Source organism: Typopeltis vanoorti, chromosome 4 (assembly GCF_054136105.1).
Source record: "Typopeltis vanoorti isolate ZY-2024b chromosome 4, IOZ_Tvanoo_1.0, whole genome shotgun sequence".
NCBI classification, from domain to species: Eukaryota; Metazoa; Arthropoda; class Arachnida; order Uropygi; family Thelyphonidae; genus Typopeltis; species Typopeltis vanoorti.
The window spans coordinates 56711385-56731827 of NC_143552.1; the positions used below are offsets into that span (position 1 = coordinate 56711385).

Genomic DNA, 20443 nt, shown 5'->3' on the forward strand with positions numbered 1-20443 from the left:
ACAGTGTTCTATTGATGAATGCTCGCCTTTATTCGTAATGCCAAGAAATGGAATATATTTAGAGGATAACTCACAGCTCTGCGGAACGTCTTTAATCAAATTTCTATCTTATTTCGCCCCCCCCCTGCTCCTAGAACGTGAAATTCATTAGAATAATTTTTTTTATTGTGTTTGGTCTACTGGTATAATAATAATATAGATTGTTATTATTTATAGTTTGTACATTTGTCATATAGAATTGCTTCATAATGTTACAGTTTGTTTTTTTTTAATGACCGCTCTAAAGTGTTAACACACCAATTAATGTCACCATTCTTTGCAAACCAGTTTTTTTTTTTTCCTTATTAGTCATATCTTTTATTATCAGTTTGCTCCAGATTTTCTGGAAACAAACCTTGATAAAGAAACCGAAATATTAGTGTTTCAGGCAGGATATTATTGTGTATATACTATGTTCTATACACTCTGCTTACCCTAATATAACAGCCGTATACGGCTGATCATTAATTAGCAGGGAAACAAGAGTGTTGATTGGGCGATGCTTTTTCAAGTACATCATAAAAAAAAGGGAAAAACTTTATTCTGATTACATAGGCTAAGTGGATATTATACCCAGCATTATTGACTTGACTATTATTGCTTATTATTGACTTTATTCTAAATCATGACGCTATTGGTGAAGTGTCCATGAGATAACTGATGACGTCATATCAGTTTTAGACTAAATTACGTTCATTGTCTTTTAGTCCATCGTTATGATTTCTCTATCCTTCAGCCGTTGCATTTCTATGCTTTATTGCATTTCATTGCATTTCGTTGCATTTTATCATTAATTATTGTTTTATTTTCTTATTGAAGATAGGACAAGAAAGGTTTCGTTTCCTACTTTTGCGAAATAAGATGTTACAATTCATTTCAATATTAATGAAAATTAATATAAAAAATAAATATAATTTTATACTTTATTGCATCAAAATGCATACCAAACAATAATAAAAAAAACATAAAAGTAGCTGTAATATATTAATATTAATAAAAATTAATATTAATAATAAAATTAATATCCCTAAATTAAAGCGCAAATAATTATAATTTTATACTTTATTTCATCGAAATGTATTTAAAAATAATAATAATAATAATGATATTAAAAATATAAAGCTGTATACTAAAAATTTTAATAATTTTATAGAATATTTTACTTAATTTAAAGTCTTAATTAAAATTTAAAGTAAAATATAAGTTACATTATTGTTTCCAAGACAAATTGAATAAATTATAAGAAAAAATACATAAAAGTAATATAAATGATCCCATTCTTCTCAAACTATTCCACATGCCTTTTTATAGATACAGAGAGAGAGAATCCAAAATTCAAAATTTCATATATTTTTCAAAGCAGTGAGCAAATTTATTTATTTATTTATTTTTTGTCACGTAAAATACTTTCTGAAAGTGGAATTTCCCCTACCTCCGTACCAACGAATATTTACATAAATTATTCTCTCTACCTACAGTTTCCCGTCAGGGGGCGATACCCATCATACGTGTTATCTGGAGGATGGTTCCAGCCCTTCTGATTCTACTAAATGTGATGCCACAAATATTATGCAACGTTCGTTCGGTGGAACCTTCTGTTATCGCTTTATCAGCAGAGAGAAAGGTTAAAACACTCCACCAAAGGTCATGGTCGAATGTTGTCTACTTGTACGAACGGTTCCGTTAGTAAGAAACTAAGCCTGTCTGTTAGAGAACGGGAGGATGTGATGGACCAGAGAATTCCAGGAACCAGAGTAGCTAGGATTGCATTTGCATAATATTTCCTGACTATCTTTGTATGCATCGCAGTAATAATCGTGGAAAAAAATTGCGTGCTTGAGAATGACGTTCCAAAAACAAACGAAAACAACCTCGATACGTAATGGTGATTGAAGTTCTTTGTAGGACTTAGAAAACTGATCGAAGATATGACACGTTGGTTTTTTGTCTGTTCATTAAAGGTGTTTTCTTCTCGTTCTTGGCAAAGAATGATTACTTTTTAACGACATTTTCAATTATTGACTCTTCAGAAGTTCCTCTTTCTTAGCCTTAATACTTCAGTGGGTGTTCGGAACGAGTTCGTTCCATTCGGGTGTGCTTGAATAGCTCACTCGCATTTTCCCATGATTATCCATAACTCAGAGATCACTTCCGTGTTGTTTGCTTCTTTTATTACTCCGATGGAAGATTGTCATTGTGACGTCACTGCCATGGAGACGTCACAATTTCTGAAATGTTACAATGAAAATCCATTAGGCTTCCGTGTTTTGAAGTATTCACTTTTTTTTTTTTTTTTTCTTTCGGCTCGCCTCGCAAACCCTAATGACTTTTATTACGGAATAAATAGAACTATTGTCTTCGGCAGGGATTTAGCCCGGGCAAATGTCTGCACTCTCTTTCTGTGTGTGTGTGTGTGTGTGTGTGTGTGTGTGTGTGTGTGTGTGTGTGTGTGTGTGTGTGTGTGTGTCTTCTTTCCTTTCACCGGAACTAATAGCCTTGCCGTGAGTAAGGACGTCTTCCATCATTGCATTTCACCGTCTTTTGTCACAGCTCCTTCGATCCACTCGGATTGGTGTCATCTCACGGAACGCAGGCGACTGTATCCCTGCCTGCAAATCTGATGACAATGGACGAAAGCGAACAAGATGACTTACTACTCAGACCTTCGAATATTACGTCATTCATGCATGGTCCGATCATCATTATTAGAGTAAAGGTCACTGATAGGCATGCTTTGTTAAATCAGGGCTTTCCCCCCCACCCCCTCCTTTTCCTTCCAGGAAATGGCTATTTTATAAAATATATATGTATTGTCTATACGCTTTTTAAGCCATAGACATAAGTAGCTCTAAGCTTATCCCAAAGAAACATTTGATGAAGAAGCCCCAGAGAAAAATTTAGGAAACATCTGATGAAGAAGCCTCAAAGATGGTTATTTTGCTCATTCGTTTTGCGAATTTTATAAGCACACGGTGAAATAAATAATTATTTAATCTATCTCTTCATTCCAGAGGAAAAAATGTAACGAATAAAGCGTTACATGAGTCAACTTCCGCTGTCCCACATTATCTTTTTCTCCTTTAGTCTTCCTCATCTCTATTTTCTTAGACCGTTTATTATTTTTTTTCTCTTTCTGTCATGTGTATTAAGTTTTTCTCATTGTCATTTGGGTAAGGTCTTCTATTTCGGTCAGCTATGGTGCTTTTTTTTTTTTTTTTTTTTTTTTTGTTGCTGGCTTATGTCACTCACAAGAACAGGCTGATGATTCTGATGAAATAGATTTCTCCTTTGTTTGCTTTAACGTGTTTCTCTGATTTCGTTGTTTACAGAAGCAATTCAAGCGTGGCATCAAGACAGTGAAACTGAGTTTGCTGTTTATTCTCTTCTCGGCAAGTCATTTACAGTGTGTGTGCTGGTCTACCGAATCATGATTAGATCATGTTCTTTCCAGTCGGTAGGATTGTTGTTTCAACTACAGGTTTATGGTGTGTGTTTTCGGACTATACATTACGCCACTTTAAATTACTTCTTTTTTTTTCTAGGGGGGGGGGAATTGAAAGTTTGCTTCCTTTCGATGGATTGACACTAGCTGATTCAGTTATGAGTCCGCTGGGGCAGAATTAATACCCCCCCCCCTTTGTGGTAAGGAAAAGGTTGTCCTTTTGTAAAGGAATATTACACTGTTTATTGAGTAATAGTAGGGATGACTGCTTCTTACGAAAATATGAATGATTTTAAGTAGCATCCTTCCTGGCAAGAACCAACTGGGAACACTCAGAGTCAGTACTTGCCTAAGTTAGATTTTTATTTAATTATTTTTCTATACGTATTTTATTAAATACATTTTTTATTTCAGTTTTAAGCGAAAAAGAGAATTAGTATCAGTCCGGTTCATTCATTAGTACCAGATTAATATTGATTTTAAAATTACTTACTTTGAACATCTTTGCTGAAGGGATATCAGATCTATCAGTAATCAACTACTGCACGTGCTGCGCTGACTGCCAGGCACACCAAATGAAGTATAGTATTGTGTATTGTTTTAAGATTTATTATAGTTGCTGTTCATACTCCAGAGAAACGAAAGACATCAGACAATACATCCCGATTCGAAAATTATGAAATTTTCCGTTTCCTAGACAGGATTCGAAATTCACAGAGATCATAAAAAGTTTGATTTTTATGAAAGTGTTAAAAGTAGATAAGTATCCACTTATCAAAAAATGGATATGACAAAGTATTTAAAATCAATTTTAAAACTGATATGCTAATGTATTGTATCAGTTTTCCTCACTCCATAACGACCATGCTCTATAGACGAAAGACCTGGATTCGCATCCCGTCTAGAACGTGAGCGATGTTTTTATGTTTAAAGCCACATTCTCACACACATGTGGTAGGGTGTTTCCTCTGCAAAACAGACAAATCATCCAGAAAACATAATCGTATGGGGACGATATTATTAATCGTTCTACCATTACAACAATTAAGTTAATAAGAAGCCTAACTGCTTGATTGGTCAGATCATTGAATCCCGTACTTAAAAATAATGTAAAATTATTTGATCTGTGTGTGTGTGTGTGTGTGTGTGTGTGTGTAAAATAAGCCAATATTTAATCTCCAGTACACAGGAGTACGTAAGATCGCCGATAGATAGCGCTGCATTCAGCCAAGTTGTGTACTGTATTGGTATTTTCTGCTGAAAGCAGCTGGCTATGTTAGCGCATATTCCATGGATGATTAAACGCGGAATATAATTTGGCAATTTTAAAGCTTGTAGAACTTATATTGTAACCTTAAATTGTTAAAATATTGACTCAGGATATTTGATGATTAGGAGTAGTTAGCAAGAAGGTTCTTAAATCTGGATACATTTGGCCGACAACATTCAATGTTTTGTATATCATACTTTTGACGGTTCGTTATAATTGGGGTGTAACAAATGGCATGATGAATAACTCTTGAAAAATAGCACACTTAGAAGAGAACCTTACATTTTACAATATAGTAAATACAGTACTTCCGTTATATTCCAACTCTACCGACTACAAAGATTCCTGCAGAAGTAGTTGCTATTGTAAAATAATTTAGAGCACAACTTCTATTCCTCATTGATACATCTTAAGATATTAATAATTAAATTATTAATAACTTATGTAATAAAGTTGATTGCGCGAAGGAACAAATTCTAATTAGCATCTCCGTAATGCAGTTGAAGGTAAATGAATCGATCTCATACGGAGGTGGAAGGTTCCCCCCCCCTCCGAAACTCGAATTTCTCGTCTCACGAAACAGACAAACTGGCCAGAAGGCCACACGCAAACAATAGACACCATATATTGGGTAATCGTTAAGGCTTTAATAGTTTAATCTAAATATAATCAAAATAAGAGTTTTATTATTAAGATTGTCATTTTGATTTCCATGTAATATTTCCCGTATGCAATGACGTATAATGACATTTTTTTCTCTCTTTTTTTTTTTTTTTGATGCAGCAAAAACAAAGACATCACCGACGAATTCGTGCCACAAAGTTCGGGAAATTCCGAACGTATGACGGACATGCCCGAAGGGGAGGAAGGTTGGCGAGCCTTTTACGAACATCCTCTAACAGCTGCAACTACCGCAATGTTGAACATTAACGGAGGTGGTGATGATCAAAATGCCGCTATGGGACTTTTATATGAATACTACAAACTCTCCCCTTTAGATAAAGCTGACAAAGCATTGGCAGAAAAGTATGCACAATTGCCAGAAATCTGGAGGTAGGCACATCGTTGTTAATATTTGTAATAAATTGTACTTTATGCTAATTTATAAGGAGCATTGGAATACGTTGTCGTCATCATTGATGTACACTAACGATCAACAAAAATGTACTCTTCCCTGTAAAAAATCTCCCTCTGAATAGCAAACCCGAAATATAAAAATAATGTAGAAGAGTTAAGTGGTACTTCACAATGACAGTTTGGGAATCTTTGTTCTACGTGAATGATTCGCGGTATGCGATAATAGGGTGATTCGACATTCCCTCTTTCACCTGCTGCAATAAAAATAGAAAACAAATAGAAAACAAATACAAATATAGTATTCATAAGCGTACCACGGTAATGATTCACACATCTGTAGGGTATTGGTGGCGATCAAGGCAGAATAATTATACAGGAAGAAATTGGTAACTGGCAAGCACACTCGTAGTGTAATTCTTATTTGACGAGCATATATTTTCTACTGGAATTATATTGACTATTACTGTTATTCTGAAGTATGGAGTGAAGTTGATTTCCTTGCTCTAAGTTCTTTAATGATTGTTCAAGTGTATGCGGGTTCGACAACAAATACGCTTGATATCATTATTATAATAATGATGGTAATATCACAACTGCGGAACATTTTTATCCAGGTTCTTTCTGTACTTTCAAGTATTAAATGACTTTGACCATTTCATTATTATCTCTACTGAATCGTTCCAAATTATAGTACCTAACGGGGGATAAAAAAAATGATTAAATAAAAGTCTTTTGTTTTTTGCCTTGTTTAGCTCAGTAGTCAACACGAACCTTGTATTCTTCTCCTTCTTAGGCTCAAAAAATTTCTGATTGAAATCTTAAATTATAAACACATTTTAAGAAAATTAGAAGGCTCTTCACAAACCGATTTTGCATTTTAGAGTAGTTCACAACCAGAGGGCACTACTGTCAAGCGGTCAGATTTTAGATTTTGGCGCTCGTAAAATAATCATTATACGTTATTTAAACACAGCATTCAACCACCTACCACTTTTAGCTTATCATACATTATAATAATTCAAAACCAGCACATAATGAACTGTCGAGAAACCATCTGAAAAATAGTACAGCCCTAAAAATGGAAAACTCCATTTCTCCAGTAGCATCTTTAGCCTCTAATGGAACTTGAACGACTGCAAAGGAAAGGCTGAGTGATAGAGGGGTTAACAAAAGACACGGGTATGCGGTTTCAGTTAAACGTCAACTGGACAATGATCTATCATCAGCTGCAGGATGATTGAACACGTCTTGCTCCAAATTATTCTAATAACAGACGAGTAAGTTGGCAGGTCCTGCATCTGCAACTGCCCACATCCTCCAACTTCCTGAAAAGGCGTGTCCTTTACCTGCCTGCTTCACCTTTAGTAGCGGAGTATACTTGCTGATAAGCATATGGTTGTTACGACCTACCACCTTGAGTAAGGTCATGCAAGTCATTTTGTAACCCGGTCCGGAAGGAGTATGACTTAGATACGTTGAATAAAACCCCCAGTTCTTTCAACGTGTGAGTAGTTGAGGGTATGCACTGGACTATTTCAAGTAGGTACACACTTTAACTAATAGTACACACGATGATCACAAATATGGTCAGAAACAAAACTTGAATGAAGGGTTTGAAAACTCAATTTATGCATTGGCACGTCTTAGAGAAGTTGAAGTCATTTAGTAGCAAGTCAACGCTGTTTTAGACAACATAAGGAAAGATATTTAATAACGCCTCTGCTAACCTCGATTTCGAAGAGCTTTTTAATCGCCGATAATCTTTCATTGGAGGTGATATACAAGTCTCGCTGATAAACAATTTCAGTGTATGATAAAAATCAATGTGTTCTCGGTGCTTAGAGAGTCCTGTTGGCGAATCTGATTTTTATCTTATTAGTGCGTAGGTTTTTGATGGATAGACTCGGAAGAATTGACTCCTAAAGGCTGAAATAGGAGACTACTTTGATGTTTCAATTATGTATTATGATATTTTCCGAGTACTTCAATTTTCATGACGATGCACAGAAAAACAACACATGTATGCTTTCCCACGTCTTGTTTCTTTTGAATCTTTTCATCATTTATTCGTATTACTATGATTCAGGATACATAAAGGTATATGCTGTATTGTTAGAATTTTAGAAAGAATTTTTATTTATTTAAATTTAAAAAAAAAATTAAGTAAAATATAAAAGTTGCATTATTATTTCCAAGAGAAAACTAGTGTATATTTCTGTGTTATAATTCTAAACTAGAAACAATTTTTTTTTATTTATATACATTTTTATAGGTATAGAGAATTTCAGATTCGCTGGTGCTTTTAATTAATTTTTCCTTATAAGGACTGGCTTAAAGGGGCGAAGCAAGAATGCTTTTCATCTTCCCCGTTATCTATAGAGGACAGTGTAGGGTAAGGGGTTATTGAGCTATTAAAGCTCTGATCATGGCAGGAGGGTAACAGCAATAGCCGAGCCTCAGTTAGAATTTCATTGGTACAGCGTTGCCATCCATTACCCTCCAAGGGTATTAATCACCGCATCTCACGGTCGACTCATACCTGGTCTTTAAATGTCTCATTTTATTCTTTATTACTTTTATCAATGTAAACTATTCCTTAGTGAGAAATTACTCATTAAAAACAGTTTGATTTCTACCTTTTCTTTCTTTTTTTTTTTTTTTAACTTTTTACAAATTTTCCTCTTATTCCTTAACCTTTTAAAAGTGTCATTATACTCGGAAATTTTCCGTGAGTTGCACAAGGAAGTTCTATTGTGTAGACTTCAAAACAGCATACGAATGCCCTCTATCGGCAGTCAGAGGAATTATACAGACCGTAATGCGTTATATATATAAAAAATCACTTGTTTCTCTCAGATAGTTAAAGTAGGGTAATCAGCATTGAGTCGGATGCTGTACCCTGTTGTTAGGAAGAGGAGCGGTAGGTATGTTGACCTGAACTTTGACCTTTTATGTACTTATTATTGTAGTAAATTATGAGCTCCTATAGGGAAGAGCACGTTCTTTTTGTTTGATTTAAGAAATAAAAAAGACAGACATGCGATTAGAACAAAAGAAAACCATCCTACAAGGTATAGTTCCGGCTTACGTGTGTGTGTCGTAAGTTGTAAAATCACATTTGCTTCACACTTAGTATTAATCTGGGACACACACACACACACACACACACACACACACACACACACACACACACACACACACACACACACACACACACACACACACACACACACACACACACACACACAACCAGATAGCCTGAGTTAGTTAAACGGCCTGTATTGGAAAGTGCTTATTCAGTGGCACCGCATCTGAAAAGACACCTAATTTCATTACCATTATACAGGTTTCAGGACTGTGTGGGGTTATTTGAAACAAAATTTGCTCTGAGGATTTTTATTATTATTTATTTATTGGATGTTAATTTAAGAAACGTATTTAAATGCAGCTGTTTCAGTCACACTTTATTTTCCCTTTCATTTTAAGTTTTATGGTGTTCTATTTTTCGTCAGGATGGTTAGCTCAGCGAGATTTCATTAATCTATCACCTATGAACCCAGAGACGCTGCTATTAAAGCATTTTGCTCTTACGAAGGACTCTAAATAATCATAGTTACAATGAAATAGAACCTAATAAACAAAATACGATGCATATTTTTATTCTTCCTAACATTTTTCACAATATTGAAATTCAATGGTTTGGAAATCCATCATCATCATCATCACCAGGAATCTTCTTCCGATTGTTGTATGAATACCTCTTTATGTTTCTTCCATTTTAGCCATGTTTGTGCATCTCTGTCATAAATGTCAATAATAGCTTTCAACTTACTGCTGGCCTCTCTGGTCTAGTTCCAGATGTGCATTCTGTTGTTTTCATTGTCCTTCTGTTGTCAGACATCCTCGTCACATGTCTTGTCCAGTGGCATTTATTGCGTTTGACTATTGTTGCGATATCCATTACCTTTGTTTATTTCGTTATCCACTAATTAGTTTTCTTTTCTAACCGTGTTATTCCCAGAATGGCTATTTTCATGTTTTGCTATTGTTTTCAGTCTTTCTAGTAGGCTCCAAGTTTCATCATAGGTCATTGCTGATAGGACGTAAATCTTCCATGATAAACAGTTTGGTAAATTTCCATTACATATATAGGGTTGTTTAAAATTCCACGTACGAACTTTGAAGGGAGTTAGAGAACATTAAAATCAACCATATTCACATAGGAAAGCATGACCGGAAACGCCACCAGAAAGTGATAGGTGGCACTGTTCGCCAGCGCTCCAGGTGAGCAATTAGGGCTTCCTCATTCAAGCTTTCGACGTCGTACGAAGAACATGCGTCGTTTTACGAACGCTGAGATACAGACATGCACCTCGTTTACCATATTATGTATCCAACTGCTATTGAACTGCTCACTTACGTCTAATAAAGTTTTTTACACTGCTTACTGCCTTGTGTCATTTCTGTATCTTTGTGTCCCTGTCAGTACGGCTATCTCTCATTGACCACTGGTGGAGATTGAACTGCCTTCTGTTTCCAAAAGTTAGGTAGGGCTAAAACGGCCTCGCCTACTACCTATAGGGAATAAATGGCGTTAGCGGATTTATTTAAAGATATTTACTATTCAATCTGTTTTTGAGTTCATTTTTTTTTCCTAGAGTGACTATCCATTATTTTTTATTTGTCCATGTTTATTTATTTGTAGGTCTATCTCTAGACTTTCATCATCATCCTGTGCCGTAGTAATAAGCTGAGCGGCCTGTTATGGTCTCAAGCTATCTCGAAGAACCTTTAGAGTATCCTGGTCCTGTCTGTTCTATTTACATGCTCTATTTTTGTCTACATTGATGGGTATACTGTCTTATAGATACCATGTTTTCTGTCCAGTAACGTATACTCGCAGTTGTTCTCAGAAATTCCATTTCAACCGGTGTAAGCTGTTGTTCTTATTTTTTGATGGTCTAAGCGTCACTTTCATAGATAATAATTGGTCTTGCTAATGTCTTTTATGCCTATGCACTTTTCTTTTTTTTTTAAAAAGAATTATATTTTCAATACATATTTTATTTCTAATTGGTTCCATACCTTCAAAGACCATAATTTTGATGTTAACAGTTTCCAAATTAAATTTTTCGTAACTATGCACAGAATATTACACTTTATTGACGTTATTAGCCAGATCATATTCATCTTGACCATCTTGATATTGTATCACGATGTTCCAGCTGGAAATTGAAATATTAAACTGGAAACCAATAAATCGTGACAGATGATAAGGCTGTCGTTTATTATCATTAAACACACACACACACACACGCACGCACGCACCATTGACCGAGATTTCATAGAAATATCCGATTACAAAATGATAGCCAGCTCTAGAATTGACTTCTAATTTTTTAATCACGTGTTATAATTATTTGGGTGATGTTACTATTAATATAATATCATAGCGAATCGTAGATCACTCAAGTATTCTCCATGTATATTTAATCCTCTCTTCTCTCATTTCAATTTTCATAGAACACTTCAAATTTCATTCTCCCTAATATGTTATCACGATGCTAAAATCTGTTGTTTTAGAAGTACATTAAAAACTACAGATACGAGAGTTTATTCGCAGTCACCGAAGACGGATTACAACTCATTGACAATAATATGTTTTGCTGTGTTCTTTTCATCCTTTGCGCTCCAGCTATTGTAACAATTTCATCTTACCATTTCTCATTTGCTCTTTCTATTTTTCCATCTGTAGGTCTCCGTTTTGTTGATAACAGTTTTGAATACTTGATGTACTTCACGATGTCCCGTAAACTTGCTAAAGTGTTTGTATGTTTTTATAATTATTAAAAAATATAATTCTGTTTTTTTAAAGAAATTATTCAAAACTGTTTTTTAAAGAAATTATTTCTAAACTGTTTATTATTTAATACATTATATTTCTACACCATTATAAATATCATATATGAAATTATATTAGAAATTATAAGCATATTTTGTTTTTTTTCAAAAAGTTAATAAATAATAAATACATGTTTTAACTTTTCTATTTTTTATGTATATTATTATTCCCCAGCCTTATATTGTTTGGGAAAAGTGAAAAACGGTAAAACCCTTAATTGTTAGAATATAATAAACATGCGCAGCACTATAAGATAATTATTTAAAAAAATCAAGTGTGATGAGATTGCAATAACCAGATAGCGTTTTAATTTTCCTTGAAACATTTAAACAACAGTTTTCTGTCAAGAACGTAAGCAATCTAAAATGTCGTTGATGTTGTTCTAATCTCAAATCGATACTAGTACGGCTTGCCTTCAATTTGTTTATTACTTTACGACATTACCGTCTAAAAGAAAAAAAAAATCATATTTCCAGAGTTCGATTACGATTAATTACTTCAATGACAGCGCTTAAGCAGTATCAAATAAGAAAATTAGATTTTATGAATTGATACGGCCCTAATCAATGATTGTCACTTTAAAATGTGGAGCAGTGCTACAAGCCGAAGCTGCCACACCCTTTGCAAGCTAACATTTTCTTATTTACGTCTAAAATTTCTCTCTGCTAAGATAGCAATCGTTTTTTTTTTCCCTTCTTCTTTTTAACCATACAACACTGGCACCTGTTAAAGCAGCTCTTTTCGTAGTTTTAGATCAAATATCTGAGATCGTTTTCGTTTCTATGACTACGGCTTGTCGGCTCGTGCACTGTGCAAAAAAACGTGTGTGAAGCTACGTTAATATCATTACGGTTTCTCCTTCGCATTTTAAGATCAAACCGCGGAGACCAATCAGACGTCTCCCCGAACCTAAATTTAGGACGGAAGAGATGACGTCACAGCCTACGATGTGTCCGGAGGTCTGTTCACTGACCGAACGAACGCTTAAAGTAAACTTCCGACAGGTCTGGTCAGCATTGCTTCTTGCAAGAGATGCGGCGGGGGGTGAATTAGCGCTCGTGCCTTCAAAGTGACAAAATAAAATCCACCTGTCATAATTTATTGTCGAGACACCCCTCGTGCTGCGTAAAACCGCACGCATCCACTGCTACGTGCGCGCTTATTCACAGGTTAGGTGTCGCATTACGACGAAATGCGATATTCAAGTTAGCCGGTAATCTGGTTCTTCACTTATTCATTTCCCCTTTTATTTTCTCCCTCTTCCCTCACCCTCTCTAGCACGACCGTGACGTCAGCGGTGACGAATACTCTCGCTCCCAGCATCCAACTGACGTCCGCCCAGCTGTCTCAAGCCGGTGGAACAGCCAAGCCAGCCACAACCGTGGTTACGAGTTCCCCATCGACCCCGGTCCTGACCAGTGGCGTGCGGCGGAGTTCGGAGCCGATTACGGCCGAAACGGGATCTGTGCTACAACAGCAGGACGTCGACATTTACCTGAATAGGACGGCCATCAAGCGTGAGCCATCGGAGCTGTTGTCGGGTGGTGTTGGGGAGTCAGTGATAAGCGGCTCTCACCTTGTGAACGGTGCCAAGTGCTGTGATGTACCGTCATCCGCAACTCCGAGGACTGAGCAGAACAAGGCAGTGGTGACAACGATCATTAGCAGCCCGACTACTGTGCTGACCAACGGCGAAAGCTCCCTATCACCGGACAATCATCACTCTTCTCCATCGACTATTGCGAGTGTGGTCGTACAGGTCAAGCAAGAGCCGAATCTGGACGGTGGCATCCCCGACGGCTCCTCGGTTCTCTCTTCTCCAGACATCAAACCGGAGCAGCTCCTCAAGTCTCCTTCCCACACCCCCGTGGAGCTGATAGCCACTCCCCTCTCTCCGGCAGCCGTGGCCGTTACCGCGGCCGTCACAGAGACGGGCAAAGCACGGGATATGCAGTCCGGTGCGACGGTAATATCGTTGGGTGGTGCCGCCGCTACCCAACAGTACCCCACCCAAGTATTCGCCAACATCACGCAGCCCTCCTACGAGTCGCTGGGCGTGGCTACTCAATACAGCGTTCTCACCAACGCCGTGGTGACCGGTGCCCCACCCCAATATGGAACTCAGAGTTCGACCTCTCGGACAGTGGCCTCGGGAGTGTACACGCTGACCACAGGAGATTATTACCGCGATTACTACTCGAACAACCCAAGCACCCAAGCGGCCGCCACCACAGACCAGTATCAGACTGTGAGGCAGCACCTGGCCACCTACCCCGAGGGATCAGACACGGCCAACTTCGTCGATCGTTACATCCGTCAAAATACTAATTACAAAACTGCTTTGCATGGACTAACTGTTGATCTGCCTTCACCGGATAGCGGAATTGGAGACACGACCATTACCCCGAGGGACAGCACCGGCCTCTCCCAGGTAAGTGGCGATGTGAAACCTTGTTCATAGCATTAAATCAATTGCATTCGAAATAGTTTGGATGACATCAGACGTGTGACATATTTGTAATTTTCTTTTCATTTTCATATTTTACGTGTAAAATGACTACTTCCAGAAAATGAGCATCGAATAGCAGTGCGCATGCTCATTCATCGATGTATAAATCTCTCTTCCTCAATAGCACCCATTCTATAACAAAGAAAGCGATACTTGAAATACCTTCATATTAAAGAAAGATAATTTCGCGCTTTTCATGTTACGCATGCGTACTAGCACTTCACTATTAGCTACCCGTTTTAAGACAGTGAGTACTTACTAGAGCGTACACATTGAGACACGTGTACTAGTAGTTGATACTTCTCGTTCTCAAACACAATTTGCAATATCACTTAACATTCAATCGCATCTTTGGAATCCATTTACTCCAACATCCAGACAGCACTGAATAGCAACTTTCCGTTTTTGAAATAACAGACTGGAAAAGAAAGGCTAAAGCTGCACGTGATCTACTGTTCATACAGGACATTAACACAACCAGACAGACTATAATGTCATCTTTGGTTAGGAGCAGATGCATTCATAGACGTACGTTCCACGTCTGTGGAACTTTCTCTAGGAATTACGAAACAAGGGGGGGGGGTTCCATAACTTTTTGTAAGTAGTGTAGGTTCCATAGGAATATCTGTAGATGTAGAAAAGTCAGTTTTTTATTTATTTATTTTTTATGCGTAACGATTTATGCAATAAGAATTGATGGGTCTCGTCGTTATGCTTCTGAAATTTGTCTTTTATGGATGCCATCAAGGGTGCTACACGCTACAACATGTAGATAATTAGGAAAATATATTTTTTATTTACCCACTGGAAGTTTTTCCACTTTTTATTGGTCTACTTTAAATGTACAAAAAAAAAAGCTGATTCAAGAAGCTAATAATTACGATGGTCTATTAACAAAACAAATTGTCCATCTCTTACAACAACATAAATACTATGAGCCAACACGCTAATTTGTCAGTTCAATCAACTGTTGTCGAATCCTGAAGGGCCTTTGACCTTTATTACCTTGTCGGCAGTGGTTATTAGCCAATTAAAGTGTTCAGTTTTATTTACCGTACTTGTAATTATTAGAAGTAAAAAAAAATTAAATAACATGTTCTAGATCGGGTGCATATTAGCTCATCTTTGACTGTTGTCTTTTAAGATACACGCAGTGCTGTCGGCACAACTTTCGATTGCTTGTTGATTCAGGAAAGGAGGGTCGAAGGGGGGGGATGCAAAGTATGATTAGGAATTTTACAAGAACATCGATCTCTCTTTTCCCAGGCTGTAATAAATGGTTAAAGACGTTCTTGTTAAACAGGCAATTTCGGTTGATTGGTGTCTGTATGATTGCAGTTCTAAGTTAAGGTCTTTTCACATTTCCTTATTCTTATCGATTCATTCTTAATACTAAACAACGAATAGAAAAAAGCCCAGTTACTAAGGCTTTTTATCTTTTGTTGGTGGTGTTGTAGATTCACTGAGTGGACTGACGAATACGAATAAAACTCAAGGTCAAAAACTCCACCTCTTTCACATTACACACCTTTACGAAGTGGCCATTCCTTGGTCTCAATGAACATTCAGAATTATTATTATTATTATTTTGCCTCCATTTTTAGTTTCTTTTATCTTCAATCACTGTGGTGCTTCGTGGTAATTCAATACGACCACATATTGGTCATCAGTGTGGAGGTTTTGATGTGCATTTATCATAGTGTTGTTCAGTTATTCTTCGTTCTATTTTTATTTCATTTTTGTTTCTTTAAGCAAATGCATTCTCTTCTGTTCTCTTTCTAGCATATGATTCAACCTGAAATTTCTTTTCCCCTTGCATGTTCATGCATTTCTCGGCCTTGAAGTGTTTATAACCGTAAAACAGACTAGAAAAAGGCACAACGCTTTTAATCTCCCGTCTTTTTTATTCCGAGCCCTTCTTTGTTCATTTTTCGGTGCATTACTAGCTCCAGATGTTCTCTACGTGGGTCTTTTTTTATTATTATTTTGGAATATAATATTTCTTCAATTTTTAAAAATTCTTTTTTCATCGCATTTAACTAAAATTGAAGGAATAAAAACAGTATTTTTTATTTTTATTTTTTTACAATTGACCTTGACTTACTTTTAAATTCTATTATTATTTTGTTGCGTTTTTATTATATTCTCCTCGTTATCCAAGATGGTTTGAAATAGTTGACTTCCGAACTTCTTAGATGCAGATTTCTTTAGAATGCAATCTTCCTTAGATTGTATTAGATTCTTGCGCAAGATTCTACAAGACAATCCTTAGATGAAATCCCTTCTAGCAAAGAAGGCGCTATAATTTCCTGATGTAACCTGATGTTTTAACAGGAAATAGTTCTAGATCAATTACTTTGATATTTGAGTGGACCAATGTTTATTTAGATCAGTGTGTTCACTGATCCATTTCGATATTAAATCCTTTATACAAGTATTTAAATAAAACAGTCAGTGACAATAGAATCCATTCGTAAACTACTAAGATCTCCAAAAGACAACCACCCTTTCTATGAATATGCTGGAGTTTATAAGATTCCATGCTCGTGTGGCTCTAGTTACATCGGACAGACTTCGAGAAACCTTGAAATCAGGCAAAAAGAGCACATTGGCTATGTCAAAAACAACAGACAGGACATTTCTGGCCTATCGTCTCATTTCTCTACAACTAACCATGTCATCGAGTGGGATAAAAGTTGTTTCCCTTACTTAGAGGAAGATTACCATTCAAGAATTTTCAAAGAAACAGCCACAGTAGCCCGTTCTACTGTCAACCTTAACAGAAATCAAGGCCTAATACTCCCAGAGATATGGAAAACCCTAATCAAATCTTTAAAAACAAAAGAAATGAACTTTAATACAAACTACAGAAAGTTCCTCAGTAACAGCTGCTAGCTAATCTTGTACACGCGATACGTGTTTCACGCACGTTCGATACTATTTTATTTGTAATTATTCTAGTCAGTTTTTTTACAGTTATTCTTGTCAGTTTTATAGTTACACATACTTGTGAGATTGTTTCAGCCTATATGTAAGTGCCCTGAAGACGCCAACAGTTAAAGTTTGGCGAAACTAGTTGGTTAAGTTAATAAAATTGATCAACACTTGATCTGTAAACCAAAAATATTATTACTAAAGACCAGAGGTTGTCGTAATTAGTTTGAAGTGATAGAACTTTTGTTAAAATGGTTGTGATAAAATGCACGGTGATAAGCATCAGGAAGTCATAAGGTTGTTTGTGAGCCAGCACATGTAGTTCTCATTTCCAAGAATTGTATCATCAGTCTTCATGATAACTGGAGCAACTTAACCGTCAAGTAGCAAAAAGAGACGACGGATGAATCGAAATAGAGAGAGAGAAAAAATTAAAAAGAAAAGAAAAGAAACAGTCGAAGTTGATTAAGTGTGGACCTGAATTAATGTGAAGTGTTGGAAATGGGAAATCCGAATTTTAATTTTAGGAAAATGGAATTAAAAAAAAAAAAATAGTTGAGTATTTGTCACAAACAATGTTTTTTTTTTTTTTTGCCATTTTTATCAATTTTATATATTTTTACATAGTCCGAAAGCTTGCTCTAGAGACCAAACGTGGTTTCTAGAGCTTTTTGAAGCCACTTCAGGCCTCCACTAAGCTTAGCGGTGGTCTCACAGAGGGCGATGACATTCATCTCCCACCTAAACACAATCACAAACATCCACGTCCACAGCGGGATTCGAACCCACGACCCTGTTGGTTGGAAAATGGGTATGCTAACCACTCGGCCGACTCGGAAACTACTTCATTCCAGTAATGAGTTCGCGTGAAATTTAAACGAAATTTAGTTTCTATAGAGCTCAATAAAAAAAATAAAAGAAAAGAAAAAATAACGAAAATTAAATGAATATAATAATTCCGCTTAATTTTGTTCACTCGCAGTGGTTCTCAAAGGGCTAACGAAGACGTATACAACAGCATGTGTAAGTATTTTGTCTGAAGCCTGAATTTTTATGGATCTGAAAAAGCTAACTCTGTTCGTATAAATACGAGAATCTGTAAACCCAATAAGGGAAGTTATTCTGTTAATAAACAGAATAACCAATCACGAATGACAGAAGCCATTAAGTCACGTACTCCAAAGAGGGTCCGAGTAATATCCGGGCTTCTTTATTCCTTACAGTGAACAGTTCTTTTCGGAACGAACCTTGATAAAGGCATGGGAGGTTAGGGTTTTTCTACAGGTGTGATAGACTTCATGAGTCTCTTCCTGTCACAATGTGGTAAGTAATCGTTCACTAGACCTGCAGTGGAGCAAAGGTCTCATCAACACCACATCTATTTCTTCTCGAGAAGCCACCACCCGGTGTTTTCTTACAGATCTACGCCCTTTCCTATCAGCTCTCGAAATCGCGCGAACAATTCTTCCCATCCCTTTTTCTGAAAGGAGAGATAAAAGTTTTTTTTTAGGTTAAAAAAAAAAAAACCTAATCTTTTCCATTAGGGACCATAGTAAGCCTACACTACTTTTATAGCCTTTTTTGTACTGAATATAAAATTGTAAAACTGAAATTTTTGTGTTCATAACAACTAGGTTTCCTTTAGCAATTGTGTACGATGTTCCATATTTCATTTATTTAAATAAACGTCTTAAAATATTAAAGAAAAAACACGTTAAATATAGAGGCGAAATACTACATCTGCAATTACTAATAAAAAAAAAGCGACTCGCAGCGGAAGAAATGCATACCATTTAATTTTATTATTATTTTATTTTATTTTTTATGTGTTCGGGGTGGTTTGCCATCACGAATTAAACCACAGTATTATGTGAGGTAATAAGTACTCGAGGAGGCTAAAGATTCATTTTAATGACCCGAAATCTGCATATCCGGTAACGCTAATTCTAAATTGGCAAGCACAACGCAGTTCATTTCATGCCATTGCCCTGATGGTACAATAACAATAAATTATATCCATCACTTGGACACCGGGGATACAAATATGCACACAATGATAACTGCTTCAGCTGTCGGAGCCACCTCATGGTCACCTGTACCCACTGCGAAGGTCATACGACTCCCAGACGACAACGGCAGTTCTTCTCGCCCATGGCGGTCCTAAGGGCTTTCGCGCGATTTCAAACATCAACTTCGTAAGGTTCTGTACACGCATAGAGGAACCCGAAATAACAGCTTATACTTGCGAGACTCCCCTCGGTACCCAGAGGTGGAGTGGGTCAATCACTCCTGTGTGAGACAAAAGGTGTCAGGTCATCGCCATGAACCGGAGACCCTACGGAGAGAAAGTAAACGGTCTTTTAAAGCACCCCCCCCTTCCCCCTGTGATCCTCTCTCTCTCTTTCGCTTCAGGTATATCGGCGAGGTCATTGACTTCGATCCAAGGTTACTCTCTATGCTGTTAGATCGTTTAGAACAACGTTTGCCGAAGACTTCTTGCTTGCTGATCTGTTTACTTGCCCAAAACTTCGCGACAATGGTGGACAGGAAGGGTGCTCTTCTTGGGAACACCTCTTGTGGGGGGTATTCTGTGAATGAAGTCGTGTTTTACAGCCCTGACCCTTTTCTACTCAATAGGAGTGGCCAATGAAAGTTGGTTGCACTCAAACTGGAAAAAAAAAAAAGTTCGAAGAGATAAAAAATAATGGCTCATCACATTGAAGAGGAAAGAGAGTTTGTTTTGGGATGCCCGAAACAGGCTCTGTATTCCTCGGCAAACATGATAATCAAAGAAGTTAAACAAACATTTATTTTAATGTTTTATTTGAAGTCTCAGATGTGATTATTTTTCCCAAGTGAGATCGGTTTGTGCCAGTTGTAGACTCAATGTATTGTGCCCAAGATTAATTGATTCCGAGTTCAGACAATGGGCGATGAATGACGGCACAGTATCATTTACTTAAGCGATGCAGTAAACCATTTGAGAAATGTATGTACTTTGTCATTTTCAAATATCTGTATTAGGATAGATTTCTTTATGTAATAATTTTTTTTATTGCATGATAGCGTTTTATAAAAAATTTTTCGATATTTATCTTTCAATAATTACTAGAATAAACTTTCATTTTTAATACAACAAAATTATTAATATTAATCTACAAAATAATTACTTATTTAAAGTAAATAAGAATTAGTTGTTGCATGATGCCATCTTGTGTTGTTACATTTGCAGTTCGGTCGCGATTTGTACAAGTATTATAAATATCTTTT

The 20443-nt window shown here is 36.6% G+C and overlaps 1 protein-coding gene across 3 annotated transcripts in view; it reads left to right on the forward strand.

Annotated features, from left to right (window-relative positions):
- LOC150107325 (protein grainyhead-like) overlaps positions 1 to 20443 on the forward strand; it is a 185120-nt gene that overhangs the window by 75596 nt on the left and 89081 nt on the right. For all 3 annotated transcript variants that reach the window (XM_090391810.1, XM_090391812.1, XM_090391811.1), the window contains exons 2-3: positions 5535 to 5804; positions 13009 to 14161. In XM_090391810.1, the coding sequence (XP_090247936.1) occupies positions 5593 to 5804; positions 13009 to 14161 (1365 nt within the window). In that variant the 5' untranslated portion in view covers positions 5535 to 5592. The remainder of the gene's footprint in view (positions 1 to 5534; positions 5805 to 13008; positions 14162 to 20443) is intronic.